At 41.8% G+C, this 22441-nt stretch overlaps 1 protein-coding gene across 1 annotated transcript; it reads left to right on the forward strand.

The window, feature by feature from the left end:
- The first annotated feature begins 2622 nt into the window (after positions 1–2622).
- Positions 2623–21830, forward strand: LOC149009514 (RAF-like serine/threonine-protein kinase 20). The gene is made up of 9 exons (XM_089161282.1): positions 2623–5614; positions 5701–5894; positions 5977–6048; positions 6146–6298; positions 6397–6560; positions 6679–6826; positions 20879–21001; positions 21090–21177; positions 21280–21830. The coding sequence occupies exons 1-9, from the start codon at positions 2623–2625 to the stop codon at positions 21474–21476; spliced, it is 4131 nt and encodes a 1376-aa protein (XP_089017408.1). The 3' UTR covers positions 21477–21830.
- Positions 21831–22441: the final 611 nt, after the last annotated feature.

Genomic DNA, 22441 nt, shown 5'->3' on the forward strand with positions numbered 1-22441 from the left:
AAAATTCAATTTTGGGGTTTATGTACCTTTTAAACATAAAGTGGGGTGTCAGTGTTTTAAGACCTCCAATTTGCTCTAATTCTGTTGTAACATATGATTTTGAAGTGCCAGTACAATTTGCTCTAATTCTGTTGTAACATATGATTTTTTTAAAATCAAAGTAACAAATGAAATTAATTGTTAGGTGTATATCAAAATCTGATCTTCATTTTCTTTTTCCTTTTCCTTTTTGGGTTTTAAGTCAACATCAAACGTTTCTACCGATTGCAATCTTATTCAAAAAAATCCAATTTCACCAAGCTTTACGCAAAAAAAAAAAAAACCAAGCTTTACGAGAATCATAACTAGATGGGCATCTTATGATGTCACTTTTCACAAAAATTGGTCTCATTTGTTTGGTAAAAAATCCAATCTAAGTCTCAAACATCTTTGGCACGTAGTATGGAGTTCCATTTTTTTAGTTTTATTTATTTTTCCAAGGATTTCAAAGGAAAATGTAGGAAAAAGCTGAATTTTTTTCTTGTTTTTTTTTTATGTGAAATAAATTAATTGGAAGATTCATGATATTTACAATGTCAAGAAGTTTATTATAACTTCTATTGTTTTACAATCAATTTGTTTACAAAAATGAAATAAGGTGAGAATATGATGTTTGCATGCAATTGTCACAAGAAATGATAGTTGACCATGAAACTTTAGAATGAAAATAAATATTCATTAATTTATTTAAAGAAATTTAAAATCCCATTATAATATTGGACATATAACGTAAAGAAAACAAACTTTGTTTTTTCAAGTATGCTTTACTAAAAGAAATTTACATATAAATCCCAATCTTTACAATCAATTACATATATTAGTTTTAAAATAATAAAATCAATTACAAAAGCCATAGACCGTTAAGAATTAAAAGTTATAAATGTACAAATATTCTGAAGTAATGAATGAACATTTATGAAAGATGAATATTTTAGAAGTTGAATTGCAGGTGATCTATGAAGGAATTAACATTGCACGCAAAAAGAATTTAATGCCTTTATGGAATCAGACTCTCTCAAAGCTAGTGATCTACTAAAGCCTCATGCAAGATTACAAGGGAAATTAACAAGAATGGTGCATGCAATAAAAGAAGCAGTGAGAAACAATGAAGGAATTAGATTATAACATGCGTATCGGAGTTCAACTATCACTGCTGATTAAATCACGAAGAGATTGACTTATTTAGAGGAACCTTGGCGATTATTTCTGAATCCACCCCAAGAATTGAAGGAGATCCTACTGGTGGATATGATTTACATGTTTAGTAGTTTTATTTTTCAAGATTGCTAAACCCATTTATTTGTTACAAAAAAAGAAGCATTTATAATTAAATTTTGTTCAGATAGTAAATGTAACCCATGAAATTTATATGTAATTTCTTAAAAAAAAAAAAAAACATTTCAAGCACTAATTTATCTTGAATTTTTTACATAAAAAAATCTCACAGGCGCTATAAAAGGTCCCGTAAGCATCTTCTATTTGTTAAAGATTATCAAGATTATATAATAATAATAACAAAAGTAGTCATAATATATTTGTTTTGTGTGGAAGGAAAAATATGCAAGGTGGTCAAAAATATTGTTACTTAATTGAATTTATGTTTTTATGTCATTTTCTTTTGTATATACATTTCCAGAAAATTCAACCTTGTGGATGATTTTTTATCATGTCATCACCGAGTTCTTAGCATTGAGGACAGTTTAATCAATTTCCACTCAGTAGATTGGTAGTTGGTTCGCATCAAACAAATTAGAAAAAGAAAAAAAAAATCACTAGACGAGACTAAATTATTTTAAAAAAGAAAAACAATTAAAATATTAGAATCCAAATGAAAATTCCAACCTCCTTCTTCCCCAACTTGATTTCACACACAGACACAGAGGGACTAAATTGACAGAGAGACAGAGGATCTCTATATGGCAGCAGTCCATGTCTCCACGTGCCCTTCGAGTTTTCCTTCGTCGAGTCTACTCATTAATTTCCCAGGCAGAGACAAATATGGGAAGCGAAACCTGAGCTTCATCGTCTTCCTACTCTTCTTCACTTCTTGTTCAGTTCAAACTAATAAAAAGAACCATTCAGAAGAAACGCTTTAGCTTACCCCAAGAAGAACCCAGAAGAAGAACAGCAGTAGTAGTAGAAGACAAAGAAACACATAAACAAAAGGCGCATGAAGTTTGAGCCTGTGAGTCGCCAAGGAACGAGAAAGAAGACAAACATAAAATTTATGGATCACGCTTTTTTCGGAAGCTTACCGTTGCCACTTCTTGTGCTGCTGAAACAACCCGACGCTCTTGTCGTCCCTTGTTCCATTCCTCCTCGTTTTCCAATCGTGTCCTATACTGTCTATACTTTCAACGCTCTCTTATCCTTTTCTTCATTTTGAAGGAAGTTATCTTTTTTCCCCTCCCTTTCTTGATTCCATATAGTTCATTTTGTTGGGTATTTCGTTTCCTTCTTTTTTTTTTTTTTTTTTTTCTGGGGGGCTGCCTTTTCCCTTCTTTTTTTTTTTTTTAAATAACGGAGGAGCATAAAATCCCAAACCCTAGCTTTTATTTCCAATTTATTTGAATCTTCGTTTCAATGGCGATTGATCAGAATTCAATACCTAAGGATCTCCGACCATTGAATGTAGCTCAAACCATTGCCGCCACTGCTACTGTGAGGAACGTGGATGGGGGTCTCCCATCGAATCTGGTGCGTGAGGGCAGTAGCCCTAGGGCGAGACCGCCTTACATTCCCGTGGCGACGGTTTCTGATTCTGGGTTTGTAGGATTAGGGCTTGGTAATCCTCCCATGGCTTGGTTCCCTCGGCCCCCACCTGCTCCCTATGGCCCTAGCGGTGGCGGTGCTGTTCCTGCTGGGTTTCCTGAAGTTCCCACAAATGGTAACCGAATTGGCGGCAATGCGGCCGATCAGGGGGGCGATGAGGGTGGTGATGATTCGGTCTCGGCGAAAAAAGTCAAGCTTTTGTGTAGTTTCGGAGGTAAGATTCTTCCCAGACCCAGTGACGGGACCTTGAGGTATGTCGGAGGGCAGACAAGGATAATTGGATTGAGGAGAGAGATCACTTTCAACGACTTGTTGCACAAGATGATGGATATCTCTGGGCAGTCCGTGGTCGTCAAATACCAGCTCCCAGGCGAAGATCTTGATGCCCTTGTATCGATTTCCTGTCAAGAAGATGTTGAGAACATGATGGAAGAGTATGAGAAGCTGGTCGAGAGCTCTTCCGATGGTTCAGCCAAGCTTCGGGTGTTCTTGTTCTCAGCTTCTGAACTTGATCTACCTGGGCTCCTTCAGTTTAATGATCAACAGGATACTGGGCAGAAGTATGTCGACGCTGTCAATGGAATTCCAGATATTGTCGTTGGTGGGATCACAAGGAAGGAGAGTATAGCAAGTGCAGCATCCACCCAGAACTCAGACAGCCTTTTGAGTGGTGGTGATGGACCACCCTCACCCACCAAGTTATCATCTCCTGGAGTTACTACTACTGCTGCTGCTGCTTCTCATGATGATGCCACTAGATTAGTCTCTGTGGATCCCAATCAAGTAAGATATACTGATGCTCAGGTCACGCCAATGGTTACTCCGGGGACAGTCGCCCCAGCATCGTTGCCGCAGATGCCTTCTTCTCGGCCAGAGTTCGAGATAGACAGGACATTTCCTGCAATGGTACAAACCCAGCCCCCATTGAGTTTTGATATGCATCAACCTTCTGCAATGGAGTACCCAGGGGCAGCTTACATGCAGGCTTATGTAGGTCCCCACTTTTCATCTCAAATTGGGTATGCAAATCCTCAGCTGTTGGGTATTTCACCTGGACATGTGTTATGGCGCGCTGATCACACGCAACAGTTCCCTTCTCAGCTTGTATCTGCAGTGCACATGACAATGGTTTCCCCATCTCCTCATGTGGGCATTAAACCAAATGGAGGTCCAGATGTTCCGCAATTCATGAAGCCTCAAAAAGTCCAGATAGAGCCTTATACTGAAGAGAATGTTTATGGGCAAAGGGTAGTACAGCCTCTTGGTGACCAGAACTCTAAAGCTTATCAAACCCACCAACCACTTTCTCAGATACCTGTGGCAACTCAGACAACAGGGTATGCTTGGCATCAGGTACAGCCACCGGAGCATGTAGCCTCATATGGTTGGATACCTCAACAGGAAATGTTCCCAGTTCAGAGACTGGATGATTGTTACATGTCTCAAAAAGCTTTGCCACATGTGCATTCTGATAATTTGTTACGGAACCAAGGAGAGAGCAGTGCTACTATCAGTTCTGATACAAATGTTGCTTTCTATAGTCACAATACAGAGAAAAATATGAGAGCCCGACCTGCAAACAGAGTTGCGGCGACTGGAGCCGTGGTGGATGGTTCAGTTGAACTCCAAGGAAGTGGGACTATACCCCAGGTGGTTGGGCAAATAGATCCCAACGTTAGTGTACCTCAGTTTGGAACACTTGGATTCCCACCGAATCTGGGAGTGCAACATGACAATGACAGAGTTCCTTTGCAAAAATTAGAGGGACATGGTCATCCAACAATGTTTTCCACAGGTATGATGAGGGTGGCTGGAGATACACAGTCTAGTGGTGCATTCATTGGCAACATTCCCCAGAGCCCGCATGATTCCTGTGTGCCATTCCAATACCAGGCTAAACAGGAGGCTTTCGTGAACAAACAGGTGATTAGTGATAATCCTCCTGTGAGAGTTGTACCTTTGCAAACCCCTGAACTCTTAGTTAATGAATCTTCTTCAGAGTTTTCTGGTAAGGTTCCTGGCTTTGTTCAGAAAGATGTCTCTGATCCTTCCACTTCATATGACCAACTTAGGATGGAGGCGCTTCAAATAAATTCACCCGACAGTTCTGGTAGTGCCGAGCACTTCAGATCACCTGTCTATAAACCTAAGAAGGATGAGACTGTGGAAAACAGACCACAAATGGCAGAGAAAGAAATGTTTCAGGCCAATTCCTTTATTCAAACTGGGATCAATCCTGATAGAAATAACCTAAAGCCAATGGAGGTTGTACAATCTTCCGCTAATGAGGTTATTCATTTGCATAATATGCAACCTGTAGACAGCAGTCAAGTGGCAAAAGCTCCAGTTTATAGCAAAGCAGCATTTTGTGTTGTCCATCCAGCCTATGCCACTGATAAGAAATCACATCCAATTGGTGAATGGAAAGATGGTGTATTACATTCAAGCGTGGTTCCTAATGATGTAGCATCCATTGCTGTTGCTGCAACTGGTAATTTGCCAACTTCTGTACCTCTTCAGTCTGCCGTGGTTGCAGACAATTGGGATCCTGCTTCATCAAGCTCTCTTTTCAGCAACCAAGACCCTTGGAATTTGCAACATGACTCCTACTTCCCACCTCTGAGTGTTAACAGGGTTCCAGTGAGTGGGGAATCTTTTGTTAAGAGGGATGACTTCCTAGTTGAGAATCCTTCAGCGAATAATGAGGAATCAAGTGCAAAAATGAGACTGGGAGGAGTTCTCAACCAGTCATCAGGCAACCTTAAGAAGAATTCTAGTTCTGAAAAACTTCGGCTTTTGAAAGGTTAGATGTTTTGAATATGGATTTTGTTAGAATAAATTCTGTGGGTTTAGGATGAGGTTGCTCATTACTTGTCCTTCTCCTTGTAGGCACAGCAGAGGAACAAATCAAGCAAGATCTTCAGTCTGTTGCAGAAGGCGTGGCAGCTTCTGTTCTTCAGTCATCTATTCATTCTAATCCTGACTCATCCATTCAGGAGAATAACAAGGTCCAAGCTGAAACTAACCGAGGCAGAGAAGTTCGTGATGGTGACATGGGAGTGCGTAACAGAGCAAAAATTGAGGTGCTTAAGCTGCTTGTTGTTTATTGCATTTCTTTGTTTCATCTTACTATAAACTCACTATTTGAAGAGAACTGTTTTTCAGGATATTGAACCCAAGTTATCACATAAGACTAGTCCTGTTTTGCCAATATCAGATGGCGTTGGTCGCTTGCAGGTTGGATGTTTGATTCTTCATGATATAGTTTTTTGGATGGATGTGCTATTTGTTTTGCCTCTTAATTATTTTTCCTTTTTTTAAATTTTTTTGGCAGATAATTGCAAATAGCGATCTTGAAGAATTGCGGGAACTGGGATCTGGAACTTTTGGTACTGTATATCATGGAAAATGGAGGGGTACTGATGTTGCAATCAAACGGATCAATGATAGGTGTTTTTCTGGGAAACCATCAGAGCAGGAACGCATGGTACATTTCTCTCTCATGGATGAGTATTGATGAACTTCTAGTCATTTTTATATTTAATTGCTCATTTTGACCCAATACCTTGGTTTCTGTTACTTTAGAGAGATGACTTTTGGAATGAGGCAATCAACCTTGCAGACTTGCACCATCCAAATGTGGTAGCTTTTTATGGTGTTGTCCTTGATGGCCCTGGGGGTTCTGTGGCTACAGTTACAGAATACATGGTCAATGGATCACTTAGAAACGCTTTACAGAAGAATGAAAAGTAATGATTTTTTCTCTCAGCCATTGCATTTGCTATCTCCACCCTTTTCTGTTCCATAGTAATTGACATGCAATTTGAAGTCTTATGCTGAAGAAAATCTGATCTTAACTGTTGGCAGGATACTTGATAAGCGTAAGCGCATCATGATTGCAATGGATGTAGCATTTGGAATGGAATACTTGCATGGAAAGAATATAGTACACTTTGACTTAAAAAGTGACAATCTACTTGTGAATCTTCGAGATCCTCACCGGCCAATATGCAAGGTAAATGAGGGATCAAGATTCAATGGTATCTTGGTCTGGCTAAGTTGATATTGTTCACATGCTTGTTCTGTTGAATTTTAATTGTAAGTAGATACACTTTTAGTGAATTATGGTTGGTAAGTGTGCCTTGTTGACCTGTTCAGATTCTTTTTCTGTTTTAGATTGCAGTTGAGAACTCTAATTTTCTTTAAACATTAGTTTGTTACCATGCAACTGACATATTTGATGAATAGAAGTATGAGTTTTTATTGTTACAGGTTAGCTACAATGGTATAGCACTGGTTGTGTGACCATATTCTTCTTCCCTCACCCCCTTGTGATAACATCTTACAACTCAAAATTCTTTCCGGCTTCCCTCTTCTACTAACCACCCTCAATGAACCTTCTTTGGATTTAGAGAAGTACATTTATCACCTTATAATAAAGGAGGCTTGGGTAGGTAAATTGGTGTACAATGCTTTGGTTTTTCATTTATGGTGGGAGCGGAATCTTAGAAGATGGACCTCCAACTCGAAATCTTTTGATTTGCTTTGGAAAGCCACCTGCTTTGATGTTTTTGGTAGATTACAGTCTCTTCCCCATCCCCCAGTTGTGGACACCCCAAGGAACTGGAGCATTGTTGTCTCCTAAAATCTAGACTCTTCCTTTTTGTCGGCTAGTAGGCTTTCCCCCTCCCCTTCTTTATTTGTCTTGTACATTATTTCCCCCCTTTGGGATTTTGGTTAATGAGTTTTCATTCATCCTCCACCCCCCACCCCCACCCCCACCCCACCCCCAAAAAAAAAAAAAAAAAAAAAGGAGGCTTGGGAGTCAAAAAGAAAATGGTTTTGTTCAGAAGGAGAGAAATTTTTGTTCTTGGTGAATGGTCATGTAGGCTTCTCACCAGACCAGACCTCTCAGTATTTAGTGTGGTGCTTTTGGACTTTGACATAGGGTAGAGCCTTATATAGTTCGAGAATAATTTCTTACTGGCTGGCCCAGGTTGCTCACTTGGTAATAGTCAGGAAAAGGGTATATACTATATAGCAAGATGTTTCAGATTTAGGATATTTAGGTGATGTAGCACTGTGTTTGAGTAATCAAACAGTAGCCAATTAAGATATTTTCAGAGAATGAATTCCAAATTTTAAGGTTCAAGTATAATACAGATTCAGATGTGAAATAAAACTGAAACCTAGAATGATATCATAATGGCAACTCTAGAATAACATTATGAAATGGGGACATAATTGTAATTCACAGTAGGGACGGAACTGTAGATCAGAATTGAGCTAGGCTGAAGTGTAGATTACTGAAATGAAATGAGAAAGTACACTGAGAATCTGATATCAACTGGATGGGCAAATCTGATTAGTAACTGAAAACAGATGATTAATCACTAAGTAGACTTTTAATAGATGAAGAAAGTGAGGAAACAATATCAGGGGGATGTTGGTCACCAGATCTTACCCAAGAAGAATCCCAAGGCCCGAAAGAAGTCCTAGGCCTGCTACCCAACAGCCTACGTTGCTACTCTGTAGCACAAAGAAGCACAATTGAAATCAGCGGTGCTTTGGTCATTTTAACAGCCCTATGCAAGCCCAGCTGCGCATAATTATAATTACGAGTTTCTTAAGAGTCCAAATCTGTATTAATATTATCATTTGAGTCAGTCTAGAAGGAGATAAGTAAGACTCCTATTTAAGATAGTAGTCCTATTTAAATTCTGTTTTTGATGTTAAATCTTGTTAGGAGTTAGTAATGAAGGCTATTAATCGAGTGCCTATGCTTGTAATGAAGAGTGAAGACAGTTTTGATGATTATTTGAGAGTTTGTTGTAGCAAGAGCAGGAATCGATTAGAGTTTAGGGTTCAGATTGAAGAAAATTCCTTCAGCAGAGCTGCTGATCTGCCTCCATTGTGCATCCTCCATTCCAGGCCTTCTAAAACAGGCTAGTATTAATTCCTATTAACACTAAACCTCCCCACCCCCTCCCGGTGACACACCTTGCTGTCCTTTGCCTCTACACCCCATTCGGACCTCCCCCTTCTTCTGCAAAACTCTAAATCACATGCATGTATCTTAACCCATTCTGGATTCACAACTTTCCCACTCCCATTAGCACTCGACCCAAATCCTTGCACTAGTTGTCATCTAGAAAGCCAAAAAACTTGAAACCATAAAATTCCCAAACCCTAAACTCTAGGAACTTGAGCCTGAAACTGAAAACAATAAGGTTCAGATTTTTGTTCTGAAAGCCCTAAACCTATTACCCTAATTTGAACTCTATCCAACCACCCTGCAAACCCTAAAACCCCTAAACAACATAGAATCCCTTAGCTGCAGGATTTGTAACCCTAGATTGATTGTTGATCGTTAAGGATCTTGTTTATTAGACCCCACCCTATTGAGGTTACATTAGAGGGAAGTGAGAGAACAATAAGGACAACAAGTTAACACCAGCGCGTCACACCCAAGGTGGATCGGTTGGATCAAACACCAACCTGTTTTGATCAAGCACAAGGTTTCTTCCTTGAGAAGATTGACTCACAAAAGCAAATATTGACTCCAAATCACATAGGGGTTATCAACCCTTACTCTAGTCCTTTTATATAGCCAATCTAAAGACATAGAAATTAAATACATTTACCAACAACAAACTAACACCCACCAACAAGAGCATCAAAACATTGATGAGCGTTGCCTGACTCTTGGCAAAGGAAAGCTTTTTTGACAATAGGGTTTCTTATTTTCACACCAAAGCCTCTTTTATTGACTTTAAGACATTTTCCAATTCCTGCTTCGTCATGTAGTGGACTTGGGCTTAGGCTTGGCCCATAAGACCATCCATATGGGCTGATTTTAGCCCTGCATGAAAACTACTGGCCCAATGAATGATAAACCTGCATTGGTAAGGCAAGTATTTCGTAGCTAATTTCTTGTTACTACCAAGTGAAAGCTTACTAGTCCTTTAGGGAGATGTTTGCACATGTACCCCAAAAAAGCAATAAAAGAAGGAAGGAGAAGAATATTAAACAGAACAGCCTTAATAATGCACTGGATGTCATTGGAGTGCCATAATTTTGAGAATGAGTTAAGTGAAATTACTGTTAGGAAGAGTAGAAAACAAAAGAATGAGGAAGGAAGGAACAGACATAAGAGAAAATCTCACAATTGTAGTGGGCCCTAGTTTTTTGTGAATATATAGAAAATAGTGTGTTGTGCCCCTGGTTGTTATATTAAGGTAAAAATCACGAAGAAGAGAAATTAAATAAATTGCTAAGGTGGAGAAACAGTCTTCTTTAAGTCATCCACAATTGTCTATGTGATGAAGTGTTGGAGAACCACTGACACCTTGATGGAGCTTGCAGTATGAAAAACTTGGTGATGTGAACACACTACACAAGGACACCCCCACCCCCCCCCCCCCAAAAAAAAAAAAAAAATGTTGGGGCCCAAAGTTCAGATCCAAGAGTGCCAAATCAAGCTGACCGAATACCTCAAGGGTATTTTGGTCATTTTCCAGCCCCCTTTTTAGTTTTGTTTTTGGTTTTTAGTATGTTTGACTTGGTCAAAGTTTGAATCTAGTTTGGATTTGTTTTGGATAAATTTACTTGTGAGTCAAGTGAAGTTTAAAAGAGTCCAGTTGAGTTAGGATAGGTTTCCTATCTTATTTCGTAAGTTTGTATTTTAAATTCAAGGGTCCAAGTTAGTTTGTAAATGAGTCCTTATCAAAAAGGGACATCCTAAGTTGAGTCAGTGTCTGCTTTCCCAGGCTATAAATAGCCTTTCTTTTTAATTTGATTTCAGTTCTGGTGATTAATTGAATTGCTGAGTAAGGACCAGGGTCTCCTTCATTGGGTGGGCCTTGGTTGAGAGTTTTGAGTTCAGAAATTTCTGTTTCTTCTTCAACTACAGCAGCTTCAAGAGATTCCTGCACATAGACCCCAAGTAAGTTTCAAGCTTCCTCACCCCTTCCCTTTGGTCATGCAGCCCTAGGAAGCCCCTTCTCTGCAACCGTAGCCTTCCCAGGCCTTTTCCCTTCTTGTGGAGACCTAGAATTACCCCTAATCCCATCGCAATCAGTCCCAGCCCCTTCCCCTGTCAATTCCTGCAACCCAGTCCCTCCATCAAACCCTAGAGCCCTCCCCCTTCTTCCCTCTTCCCCACGACTTCCAGTCCTTACTCACTGTTTCTCGGCCCCTTTCTCACTCCTTTTCCCTTCGATAGAATCGCAGGAAGCCCTAGAATCTAATCCTATCCTTAGCTTTTGCAAATCTGAATTGTTTTGGTGAATTTGAAAATTCTGCAAGTTATCTTCAACCTTGAGATTTTTGCAGAAAATTCAAATTTCCAGAAATTTTGATTTTGTTAAGTCTGATCAATTTGGATCTCAACCGAATTGAAAGGACAACAATGAGGACCAATATGGGCAGCAGGGTGTTGAGCTAAAACTAGCCCCAGCTGAAACCTCCATAAACCCTAAATTTGATTTTGAATTCGAGTTTCAAGTCTGAGATCCCAACTCCCATATAATTTCAGACCTGAGGTTGAGTTTTGGAAGATTTAAAAAGCCTATTAGAAGCCTTTAAACCCCTTCATCTACTGCTGGAACTCCTGGGCAGACCTAAAGTCTAGGTAAATTACCTCAATACCTTTTAACCATAGACCTGGTTTACATCACTTGGTCCCTGCAGAGTGGTTGTTTAATCTGGGTTTTATACATACTGAAGTCACTTTCCCTTTTAACAGTTGATAGTTTTATGCTGATTAGTAGATGCTAGGCTCAGAAGTCACCCAGCATGTGGATTTGGAATGTGAATGGGCTGCAGTAGTATGTTCATACTGCTTGGATTTATTTGGCTGTGGCTGTTATCTTTGTCTGCCTCAAAGCAAATTAGTGGCCTGAGCTGTCTATTAAAGTTGGAATCTCATGGTCTATGATGAGTATGGTCCCCTTCTCTATTTGTTTGGTATTATGGAATGAGATGTATGAGAGGGTATTTGGAGATGAGGAGTATATGTTGGCTTCATTTAGATTCTGGATCTCTATTAGGGGCTGGCATGTAAAATTGAAGAGTTTAAAGCAATTTCTGGAATTGACTTTTGGAATCAACTGCTGGAGCATATTGGACTGGTGAAATGTATGTGCAAACCAAAAACTTTTCTTTTTGTATCGTCTTCTGATAAAACTGAAGTTCTTATAGGTGCCATTGATTTTGCATTTTGATTAGATATCATTGTTTCTGTTTCATCAAAGTAGAAAATGGTAGTGAGTCTTATGTCTTGAAGGAGTTGCTCCTCTGCAGTAACCAGTACAGGGTAGGGTTAAAAAATCAATTGGTTGATCAGTGTGGAGTAAGAGTTATGGCCAAAGTTTGAAGTATTGGTATTGAGCATTGTATCAGTCTGGTGATTTTAAAAAATGTATTGTCTCGTAACATATTGAGTATACTTATTGAACTGTGCAAAAATGCATGTAAATGATCAAATTACACACAAAACTACTCTTTTGAAACAAAAAACAACATAAATTAACAATGTATAACCAATGTCATGCATAAACTGTAAGATAAAGAATAATGAATAACCAAACAAGTGCTTTAACTTGATACTGTTATAAAAGATGAGGTTTCCCAGATGTGATATTGTGACAGTGTCCAAAAGTGTGAGAGACCAAGATTCAATGGAAGTTTTCAGACTCTTGTTTGATGGTTTTTCATTTGTTTTCCCTTTAGGAGTTTTATTGACTTTGTGAGTGACAATGGTTTTTTAATGGAATGTGTTGTTAGTGTTGGCATATCAAGATATATCAGTATGTATTGTGTTGTATTGTAATGGCGTCAGCCTGTATAGGTTGAAATTTTTTTATACAATTTGATACATCGTATTCTTAGAAAGTAAGAGACATCGTGGTATAGGTACCTTTCCATGTGGTATCATATTGCCGGGTACTTTAAACTCTTCACCTTCCTGTCTGTCTAGAAGTTGGTTCTCTGCTTCTGATTAGGAGGCTTGATGACGAGTTTCTAGAAGCCTTAGATGACCAGATAAATTAGAACTGCGGCCACGTCCAGCAATGAAGGCAGAAAGTCAGAAGACAACTTTCCACCAGCAAGCAATTTATTATTAACTAACGGATAGTTTAAGATGTAACCTGGGCATAGAACTCTACCTGCTGGAGTTGTAGCTGTTCCAGGTTTGTAGTAAAAATAGCTGATGAATATCGAGCTTCTCTCTTGTACCAATACAAGCATTGTACTCACTGAAGGACCTGTGCCTCTCCTCGAAAGTAAAGTTTTATTTAAGTCATAGATGGAAGATAGATTCTTCTCTTGGGAGAGGCTTCAAGTCATCCCACACTCCTCTGTTATTGGGGTGAAGCATGGCATCAGACTGATCCGTACTGTTCCACAACCATACATGGAGGGTGTCGTCTCAGACATCCAGTCCTCGTTAAACACACAACATATATGTTTTCTAATCAAGATTCTAAGTATCAGTATCATATTGCCCTATACTGCCGATCCCAGTTGATGCTGATGTGATACAATTTTGGATTTCCATGTTAGCGATAACTGTTCTGATTCTGTGTTCTAAAACCGTGCTGTTAGCTGGGAAAGCTAGGATTGAGTGTTCCTAGTTGATTGAAATATTTACCCAACCAAAACATGGCATGATCTGCTGTTAGATCAAAATAATAGTACTGTCCTTAACTGTTTGAGAAGACTTGTTTTAGAAAATAGAAGGGTTCAGCTCTTCTCCAAGTAGGATATCTCTCAGAAGTGCCCAGTGGGTGATGAGAGTCTACCACGTGTAAGATGCTGATCCAATGGCTAAAGTAAAATACCCAAATTTACCCTACTTCAAACCCGATCCTGTGAAAAAAACCTGGTAGTCATGTTGAAACCCAAGTGCTAACACTTGCAGGTCAGTGGTCTTCTTCCTCACACAGTGGAGAGACAGTGGGCATCTCTTTTAGATGTGGATTCCAATCTCCCAAAATGCATTGGCTGGTGAGGAGACAGGTTGAGAATTTGGGAACCAGGGAAGCGGTGTCCCTGGCGAAAATGGCATCGGATTCATCTGAAGGATGGAAAGACTGACTCACCTTCAAAGGCAAACCGATATCTACAACACTATTTTTAAACAAATTGTGGAGGGGAGAAGAGGAAGAAAAATTAGTGTTCTGACATTCACTTAACAAATACAATTGTGAAGTAACCTTGTGTTACCCTGAACTAACCCTGTTACTTTCTTCAGGTTTTAATCGAGTTCCGTATCTAAGTTCAACCCATCTTCTCATTTGCAGGAAACCCTCATAACTAGTACTAAATCATTATTACGGGGAAAACCTAGAAATCCTGGGCTCAAATTTTTCTCAATCCCTTCTGATCATGATCACTCTGCACTCTCTAATGAGACCAGAGCAGTTTTAAATGACTGAAGAGCAACATCTCTGATTTCGGTGACTACGTTCTTCTGGGCCACACCCATCTCTGCTGTGAAGCTTTCAGTCCAACTAGGATTATGGAGGTCACTACTAGAAAAGAGAGTCCAAAAGTAATGCTTGATTTTCGTATCTTCAATGTAATTGGAAATTCTGCCTTGTTGTTTCAGGAGTAACTATGTCTGCTGATTCCCCCTGAACTGCTCTGGAGTAACTATGTCTTCTCTGGCGCCGGCCCCCACCCCACCTTCAATTTCCTTCTCATCCCCCCCTTCTGCGCCCACTTCTGCCCCCCCTCCCCCCGCTTCCCTCTCCCAAACCTTGGAACTCTCTTTTCTCAAAGCAAACCCCCTTGTTGAAAATCGCAATCTTTCGTCCATCCCACCTTCCACCAACAACCAAATCCCTCTCACACATTGCCCCACCTCTTCCACTCCACTGCTCCTGGAATTAACCGTTGGAAATCGGCTATCATTGGCCAATTTCTAGGTCCTGCCCCCCCTTTAAACATCGTTAAGTCCTCCCTCACTAAACAATGGAAAGCAAGCTGTCTTATTAACACTTGCCTGCTTGAAACTGGCATCTTTCTCTTCAATTTCTCGTGCTTTGGAGGGGTCTCCATAGCCTGTTGGAAAATCTCAGATCTTCATCAAGCCTTGGTCCCCTTCATCTCCCTTCCGCAAGGTCGACTTCAACTCCCTTCCCCTGTGGATTAACCTCCCCGGACTGCCTCTTGAACTCTGGAATACCGATTGTCTCAGCCTTATCGGTTCAGCTCTAGTAAAGCCCTTGCGCACTGATGCCAAAACACTCATGATGGAAAGACTATCGTATGCTCGCCTTTTAGTGGATTTCCCTGCCGCCAAGCCTCTTCTGGCGACTGTTTCTATCACCGGCGACCACGGTTTGAAGTACGAACAAACCATTGTTTATGACTGGGTGCCCCTGCGATGTGACCTTTGCTCCTCTTTCGGTCACAATGCAACCTCCTGCTCTTCTATTGTTTCGACTTCTGCCATCTTAGTCTCTCAAAAGCAAGTCACCGAAGCTCGAAAATCTTCTGAATTCTTGCCTCTCAACACAGGCTCCTCAGTCGAGAAGATGGCCTTGTCTCCTAAAGCCCCTTTAAGGACGATTGATCTTCTTGAAAAAATCACCGTTGACAAGCGTTCGTTAGCTCCTTCCACTGTTACTACCATGAAAAGGACCGATGCCTTGAGAGCCTCCCCAAAGATTACTTACAGGAGAAGAAGAAAACGGCTATAAATGTCTTTGTTGGCCTTCTCTGCTCCCAAGGCTCCACTTGCCCGTACTACTGCAACTGCTGCTACTGCACTTTCCTGCAAATCGCTTAGCACAGGTCAATTCCCTGTTTCTCAGGAAGAAACCTCCGCTACTGTCTTTGCTCTGATTGGTTCCGCCTCATCCAACACAGCTCCCAAGGTTCCTGATGCACAGTAGATCCCTGTCTGATCACCTGAAAAGCAATTGCCTGGAAAGAAGCTCTGCATCCTTACCAATCCCGACACAAATCAAAAGCTGGACATAGTGTCTGACTGAGAAGGTAATCAGTTTCCTAAAACCACTGCCTCAGGCTACCCTTTCTCCCTCGACCTGCTGCTCAACCAAAAAAGCCTCTTTATCCCACCCCCTCACCGAATTACCTCCTTTACCCCCTCCCACCTGCAAACACTCGCCCATTAAAATACCTCCTCTAACGTTAGCCCGTCGGCCCAAGCCCAAGCCCATTGCTCCTTTTAACCTTTCTAGACCCAACTCTCTTAGGTCTAACCCCGGCCCATGTCCTCTCGAACTCTCTAAGCCCACCTCTTCTGCTCATCTTAAAACCACCACTTGTTACCACCCCCTGAAGCCCATCACCCCTACACATCTTAACACCACCAATGCCAACCACTGTCAGAAGCCAACTCCCACTCCCTTCATCACACCACCACAAGTTCCTCTTCCTTTCCTCGGTCCACTGCCCCCGAAGCCTAGAGCCCTTCGTCCCTTATACTCCCCACTCCCGAACCTCATCTCCTCTCCACAACCTTGAATCCCCTAAGCTCCATTGATACTTTATCTCCCTCTCCTAGCTCCTCTATCGATCTTGACATTTTTGAAACCTCATCTCCCCTTTCCTCAGCCTTGTGTGAGAATTCCCTTTTAATTCCCTTGACCCCCCTTGCCATCTCCCCCTCCCCTTGCCCCTCCCCATCTGCTACATTGATGCCCCACCCCCCTTGTTTCTTATGTCTGGTTTTGTTATTTGGAATGTCAGGGGTCTCAACTCCCTTGCAAAACAAGCTGAGGTTAGAAATACAATCAAGACTGCTAAAGTTTCATTTTGTGCCATTCTCGAAACCCATGTCCATCTAGATAATTCCCATCGGATTGCCCAGAATATAGCTCCCTTTTGGTCCTTCCTCTCAAACTATTCTCCCTCTTCCAAGGGGCACATCTGGATTCTTTGGGCCCCCAATAGATTCTAGATTACCCTCCTTAAGTCCTCCCCCCAATTAATACACCTCAGTATTCAGCCCAATCTCTCCCTCCCATTTCACCTCACTATCATCTATGGGTTCAATCGTCCCTCTGATCGGATTCCCCTTTGGGAGGATATCTGAGCTATCTCCTCATCTTGCTCTAATTTGCCTTGGGGTTTAGGTGGGGACTTCAACATTATCTGGTATTCCCATGAGCGTGTTGGTAGTTCCTCGCCTAACCTGGCAACGATGGAAGACTTCAATGCTTGCACTGAAGACTCTGGCATCTCTGACCTTCGCCGGTCTGGTCTCCCCCTCACTTGGCATAACCGTTAAGGTGGTCATTCCTGGATTGCCTCTAAACTTGATCGATTTCTTGCAAATGCCTCTTGCCTCTCCTCTTTCCCTTCTTCCCATGCCTCTTTCTCCCAATCCAACATCTCTATTCTCTCTGCCTTGTTCATATGGCTCCCCCTGTTTCCTTCAGGCCTAAGCCTTTCAAACTCTTTGACATGTGGGCTTCTTGTCCCTCTTTCATGCCCACAGTCATAAAAGCTTGGTCTAAGCTTGTCCATTGTCACTCTCTTCCCCTTGTTGCCTTTGCCCGCAAGCTCCGCAACACCAACGAAGCTCTTTGCTCTTGAAATTCCTCCACCTTCAGTAATATCTCTTCTAGGGTTTCCTCTTCCTTTTCAAATCTCTTGCATATTTAATCCCTTCTCCAAATTAACTCGTCCAATCCCTCCCTTGGTGAGGATGAAAAAGCTCTATCCTCGGAGCTTCAGTCCTTCCTCTCCTCGGAAGAGAGTTTTCTTCGCCAGAAAGCCAGAATCAAATGGATTGAGCTCGGAGACTCCAATTCTGCATATTTCCATAGGTCTCTCAAAGCTCGGAACAACTTCAACTCCATCCCTTCCCTTATCACTTCCAATGGCACTCTGATTTCGGACACCCCTAGCATACAGGCTGAAATCGTCTCTTTCTTCTCTAACCTCCTTTCCCCCACTTCCCTCCCTTCTCACTCCCCCTACCTCTCAACCTTATTAATAAATTCATTGACCCTTCTATCCTATCCTCTCTCAGTGCTATCCCTTCCTCGGAAGAGATCCTCATTGCCATCCGCTCCCACAAGCCTAATCAGGCCTCGGGTCCTGACAGCTTCAGTATGGGTTTCTTCCTCGCCTCTTGGGACTTCATTGAGAATGACCTTGTCCGGGCCATCCGGAGCTTCTTCTTTAACCCTTCTTAACTCTCTTTCATAAACCAAACTTTCCTTTGCCTCATTCCCAAAATGCAAGGAGCCACCTCTCTCACCGATTTTCGCCCCATCTCCCTTGGTAACCTCCTTTACAAATTCATTTCCAAGGTTCTAGCGAATAGGCTTAAGAAGGTTATGCCCTCCCTTGTGAGCCCAAACCAATCTGCCTTCATCTCGGGCCGTAGTATTGCGGATAACATCCTTATCTGTGTGGAAATTGTCTGAGGCTACGATAGATCTACTCACTCACCGGCAGCTCTCCTTAAGGTTGACCTCCACAAAGCCTTTGACTCCATTTGCTGGGACTTCATTAGTGAGGTTCTCTCTTCCATGGGTGTTCCCCCTCCTTTCATCCACTGGATTGAATTTTGTATCTCTTCTACCCGATTCTCCATTATCGCCAACGGATCCCTTGCGGGTTTCTTCCCCTCTCGAGTTGGAATTCGCCAAGGTTGCCCCCTCTTCCCTTATCTTTTCTCCCTAGCTTTGGAGGTTCTATCCCGCATCCTCCAATCTAAAACTGATCATCTTCTCATCTCCTCATCTCCTCATCTCCCCCATTCCTAAATGCAAAACCCTCAATCTTACCCATCTAACCTTTGCTGATGATCTCATGATCTTCTCCAAAGCGGATCACCTCTCCATCTCCTCCATTCTTTCCTCTCTGGCCTTCAGGTCAATCTTGACAAGTCCACCATCTTTCTTGCGGGGATCCCCGATTAGCTTCGTGCCTCCCTTCTCCAGCTCTTGGGCTTTAAGCCTGGTTCCTTCTCTGTTGTCTATCTTGGCCTCCCGCTCATCCCCAATAGGCTCACCCGCCACTACTGTCTCCCTATGCTTGATCATATTTGCAAGACGCTCCAGCTTTGGAAGGGCAAGCTCCTTTCCTTCGCTAGCAGAGTGGTTTTCATCCGCTCCGTTCTACAATATTCCTATCTCTATTGGTGTGGGATCTTTTCCATTCCCAAATCCACCATTCATGCTATGGAATCCTTGTTTTGTGCCTTCCTTTGGAAAGGGCCGGAAACCTCATGTTTCCTTCATCCGACTAGTTGGTCGACCATTTGCCGCCCTACTTCTGAGGGAGGCCTCGGAATCCGCCGGATCTTAGATGTTAACCTTGCCTGCCTCCTTAAACTCATCTGAAAAATTGCCTCAAAACATGATTCCATCTGGGTTAAATGGGTTTACTCTTATCATCTCCAGTCTGATTCCCTCTGGACTTGCCCCTTGCCCTCCAACCCCGCTTGGATTTGGAGAAAAATTCTCATGCTTTGACCCCGTGCCATCTCGGAAATTTCTACCACTATCTCCTCAGGCTCTTCCACCTCCTTTTGGCTTGACCCGTGGCATTCGATGGGCATTCTCTATAACCTCTTTGGCCCCCGTGTGGTCTATAACTCCTACATCCCTGAATCCACCCCCTTGTCCACCACCCCCCTTGTCCACTTCCATATCTCTAATGGATCATGGAATCCCACCCCTATCCCCATGCTCACACAGGTTTGGGAAACTCCTCCCCCTCTCTTTAGTTTTGCAATTAATACCCATTTGGCTTCCCTCCCCCTCCAAAACCTTCACCGCAGCCTCAACCTGGAACATCCTCAGAGCCCACAACCCTAAACCCCCCTGGCCTCCCTTGGTCTGGTTCAAAGGTTTCATTCCCTAACCCTTTGGAGAGCCCTTAACCTTGCCCTCCCTACCCAGTCCTTTCTCATTTGCAGCCACATCCCCACAAACCCCAGTTGCATCCTCTGTTGGAATGATTTGGAGGATCTAGAGCACCTTTTCTTTTCTTGCCTTTTCTCCGGATCTATCTGGAGAAAAGCCCTTGCCTCCATTTGGCCCCGTTCGAGGCGGTCTTTCGGTTTTTCCCGTGATTGGTCTTGGATCCTGAGATCCTTTTTAGGTAATTCTATCTGTGATCGGATTGGCAAGCTAGTATACTGTGCATCTATTCATCACCTCTGGTGGGAGCGCAACCTTAGGAGATGGACTTCCAAATCCCGCTCTATTGATGGGATTTGGAATGTCATCTATTTCGATGTTTCTTCCAGATTGTTAGCTATTCCCCACCCCTTGGTTGATGATACCCCATGGAACATGCTTATTGTTGTCTCCTGGGGTCTTAGTTCTTCGTTTCGGTCTTCTTCTTGAAGACGTTGTTTATTGTTTCCTTGTTTCTCTAATATAATTATTTATTCGTCCAAAAAAAAAAAAACTTGGTGCCTTGTGTCTTTGGCATGCACCTCCTCATGTCCATTTATTGTGCAGTAAATAGTGAATGTATGGCTTTCTTAAATGAGATGGTTAACAAGATGGAGCATCAGGGATGGTCGGAGCAAACCCTTCAGATTGCTAAGAAGATGAAGATTGATTTGCAAGTGTTAGCACTCGGGTTTCAACATAACTATCGGGTTTTTATACGGAATTGGGTTTGAAGTAGGGTAAATTTGGGTATTTTATTTTAGCTGTTGGATCAGCATCTTACATGTAGCTACCTCTCATCACTCACTGGACACTCCCTGGGAGATATTCTCCCTGGAGAGGGAGGAGGTGAACCCAAAATAGAAACCCCTGACAGACCCTGACTCAAAGCTGAGAAAGTAGTGTGTTTTGTAAGATCTCTATGTTGCTGACAACTTTATTTAGAAGTAGGACCCAAGAACATACCTGGTTCTCGTCACCAGATTAATGTGCAGATATTGTTTCCATCTAGATCTTTGATCAATCATTTGTTTCAAAAATACCAAGTGCATCATATACCATAATGTCTGACAAGTGCATCAGTATTTGATCAACTGCACTTGTTTCTCAATTTGTTTTGCAATTTCTATCATCTATATGAGTTTGTATCCTTGTCTCTTCTTTTAACACAGGTTGGTGATTTGGGCCTATCGAAAGTAAAATGTCAGACTCTGATATCTGGAGGAGTGCGTGGAACACTACCATGGATGGCTCCAGAGCTTCTGAATGGTAGTAGCAGTCTGGTCTCTGAGAAGGTAAATCCATCCCTTTTTGAGTTGGATTTATGTATACCGTGCTGTCTTGCTAAACATGTTTTATACCATCTGTTTCTTGAGATTCCAGGTTGATGTATTCTCTTTTGGCATCGTCATGTGGGAACTTCTCACTGGTCAAGAACCCTATGCAGACTTGCATTATGGGGCTATTATAGGTAGATTCTTTTTACTTGAATCAATTAGCTTTTAATGCCTGTCCTCTTGGTAACCAGCAACTCTTGACTTTTGTCCTCAAAATGCCCCAAAAATTTTAACAGGTGGCATAGTTAGCAATACATTGCGGCCACCAGTACCAGAGTCTTGTGATCCTGTTTGGAGATCGCTGATGGAGATGTGCTGGTCATCAGAACCAGCAGACAGACCAAGTTTTACGGAGATTGCTAATGAGCTACGTTCAATGGCTGCAAATCCACCTCCAAAGGCACAGGCTCATCAACAGCAAGTTCAAAAATGATTTTGGGCTTCACTTGTCCATCTTGCATTTTTGCCTGAATCCGCATTGGAAGAGTGTGAATGTTATCATCTCAAGTCTAACCACTAACGGTGCAATCCACATTTTGAAGATGGCCTCCAGATCTTTTTTCTGATCATGCGTGGGTGTTGTGGAAACTAAGTAGCTCTTCCAAAGAAAAGTTTGTAGTTTTTGGGGTTTTTTTTGGGTGTCTAAAGAAGCTAAGTTTTGTAGCTTTCTTGTGAGAGAGTTTCATTGATGTCTTGGTGTAAAATAGGTTAATGCCCATTTTGTGTGGGACTGTAAAAAGGAAATTTCATTACTATAGTGGAATATGCTTGTTGGCTTTTTCTCTCTTTTTCCCCGTCATTCTTATCTTTGGGTCTTCTTGTCTTAATCTGTTGTGCTCAGGAAGCGTTTGGTTTGCTAGTTCTATTGAGAATATCTCTGTACAACCAACCCTGATTCAATTTCATTATTTAAACTGTTCAGTGCAGGTTGTGTTGATTTCCTGTCGGATTATCTAAGTTCATAGAATGAGATCCATGTCTCATGGAAAGAGAATTGGAGCAACAGAGTAATCCCTGAATATCTCAATGCAGACCGACTGAGGAACCCTCTTTCATAGGTAATGCAAATCGTGATGCCACTGGGTTCGGCATGAACCTATTCTCCCATATCCTAGTTTCTGGCGGATTTCGTTTTACTCGGATGGGTTCTGCACTGAATCGACCGGTTTAACTTGGATCGGTTCAATCTGAACTGGCTTTGTTTGGCTCGGATGAAAGTGTTTACCTTTCCCAGATTGATTACATGATTTACATCTGCGTTTGAGTTTCGTGCAAAATAAATTACAAGTCTACAAGACTACAACACAGTCAAAGTTTTCGAAGACTATGTAGCTTTCTAAAAGCGTCGATTCCCATCAATTACTCCAAAAGAGAAACAAAAGCGTAACAGGTGATCTT

This window comes from Hakea prostrata, chromosome 7, assembly GCF_041222555.1.
Source record: "Hakea prostrata isolate BN-2017 chromosome 7, UWA_Hpros_2, whole genome shotgun sequence".
NCBI classification, from domain to species: Eukaryota; Viridiplantae; Streptophyta; class Magnoliopsida; order Proteales; family Proteaceae; genus Hakea; species Hakea prostrata.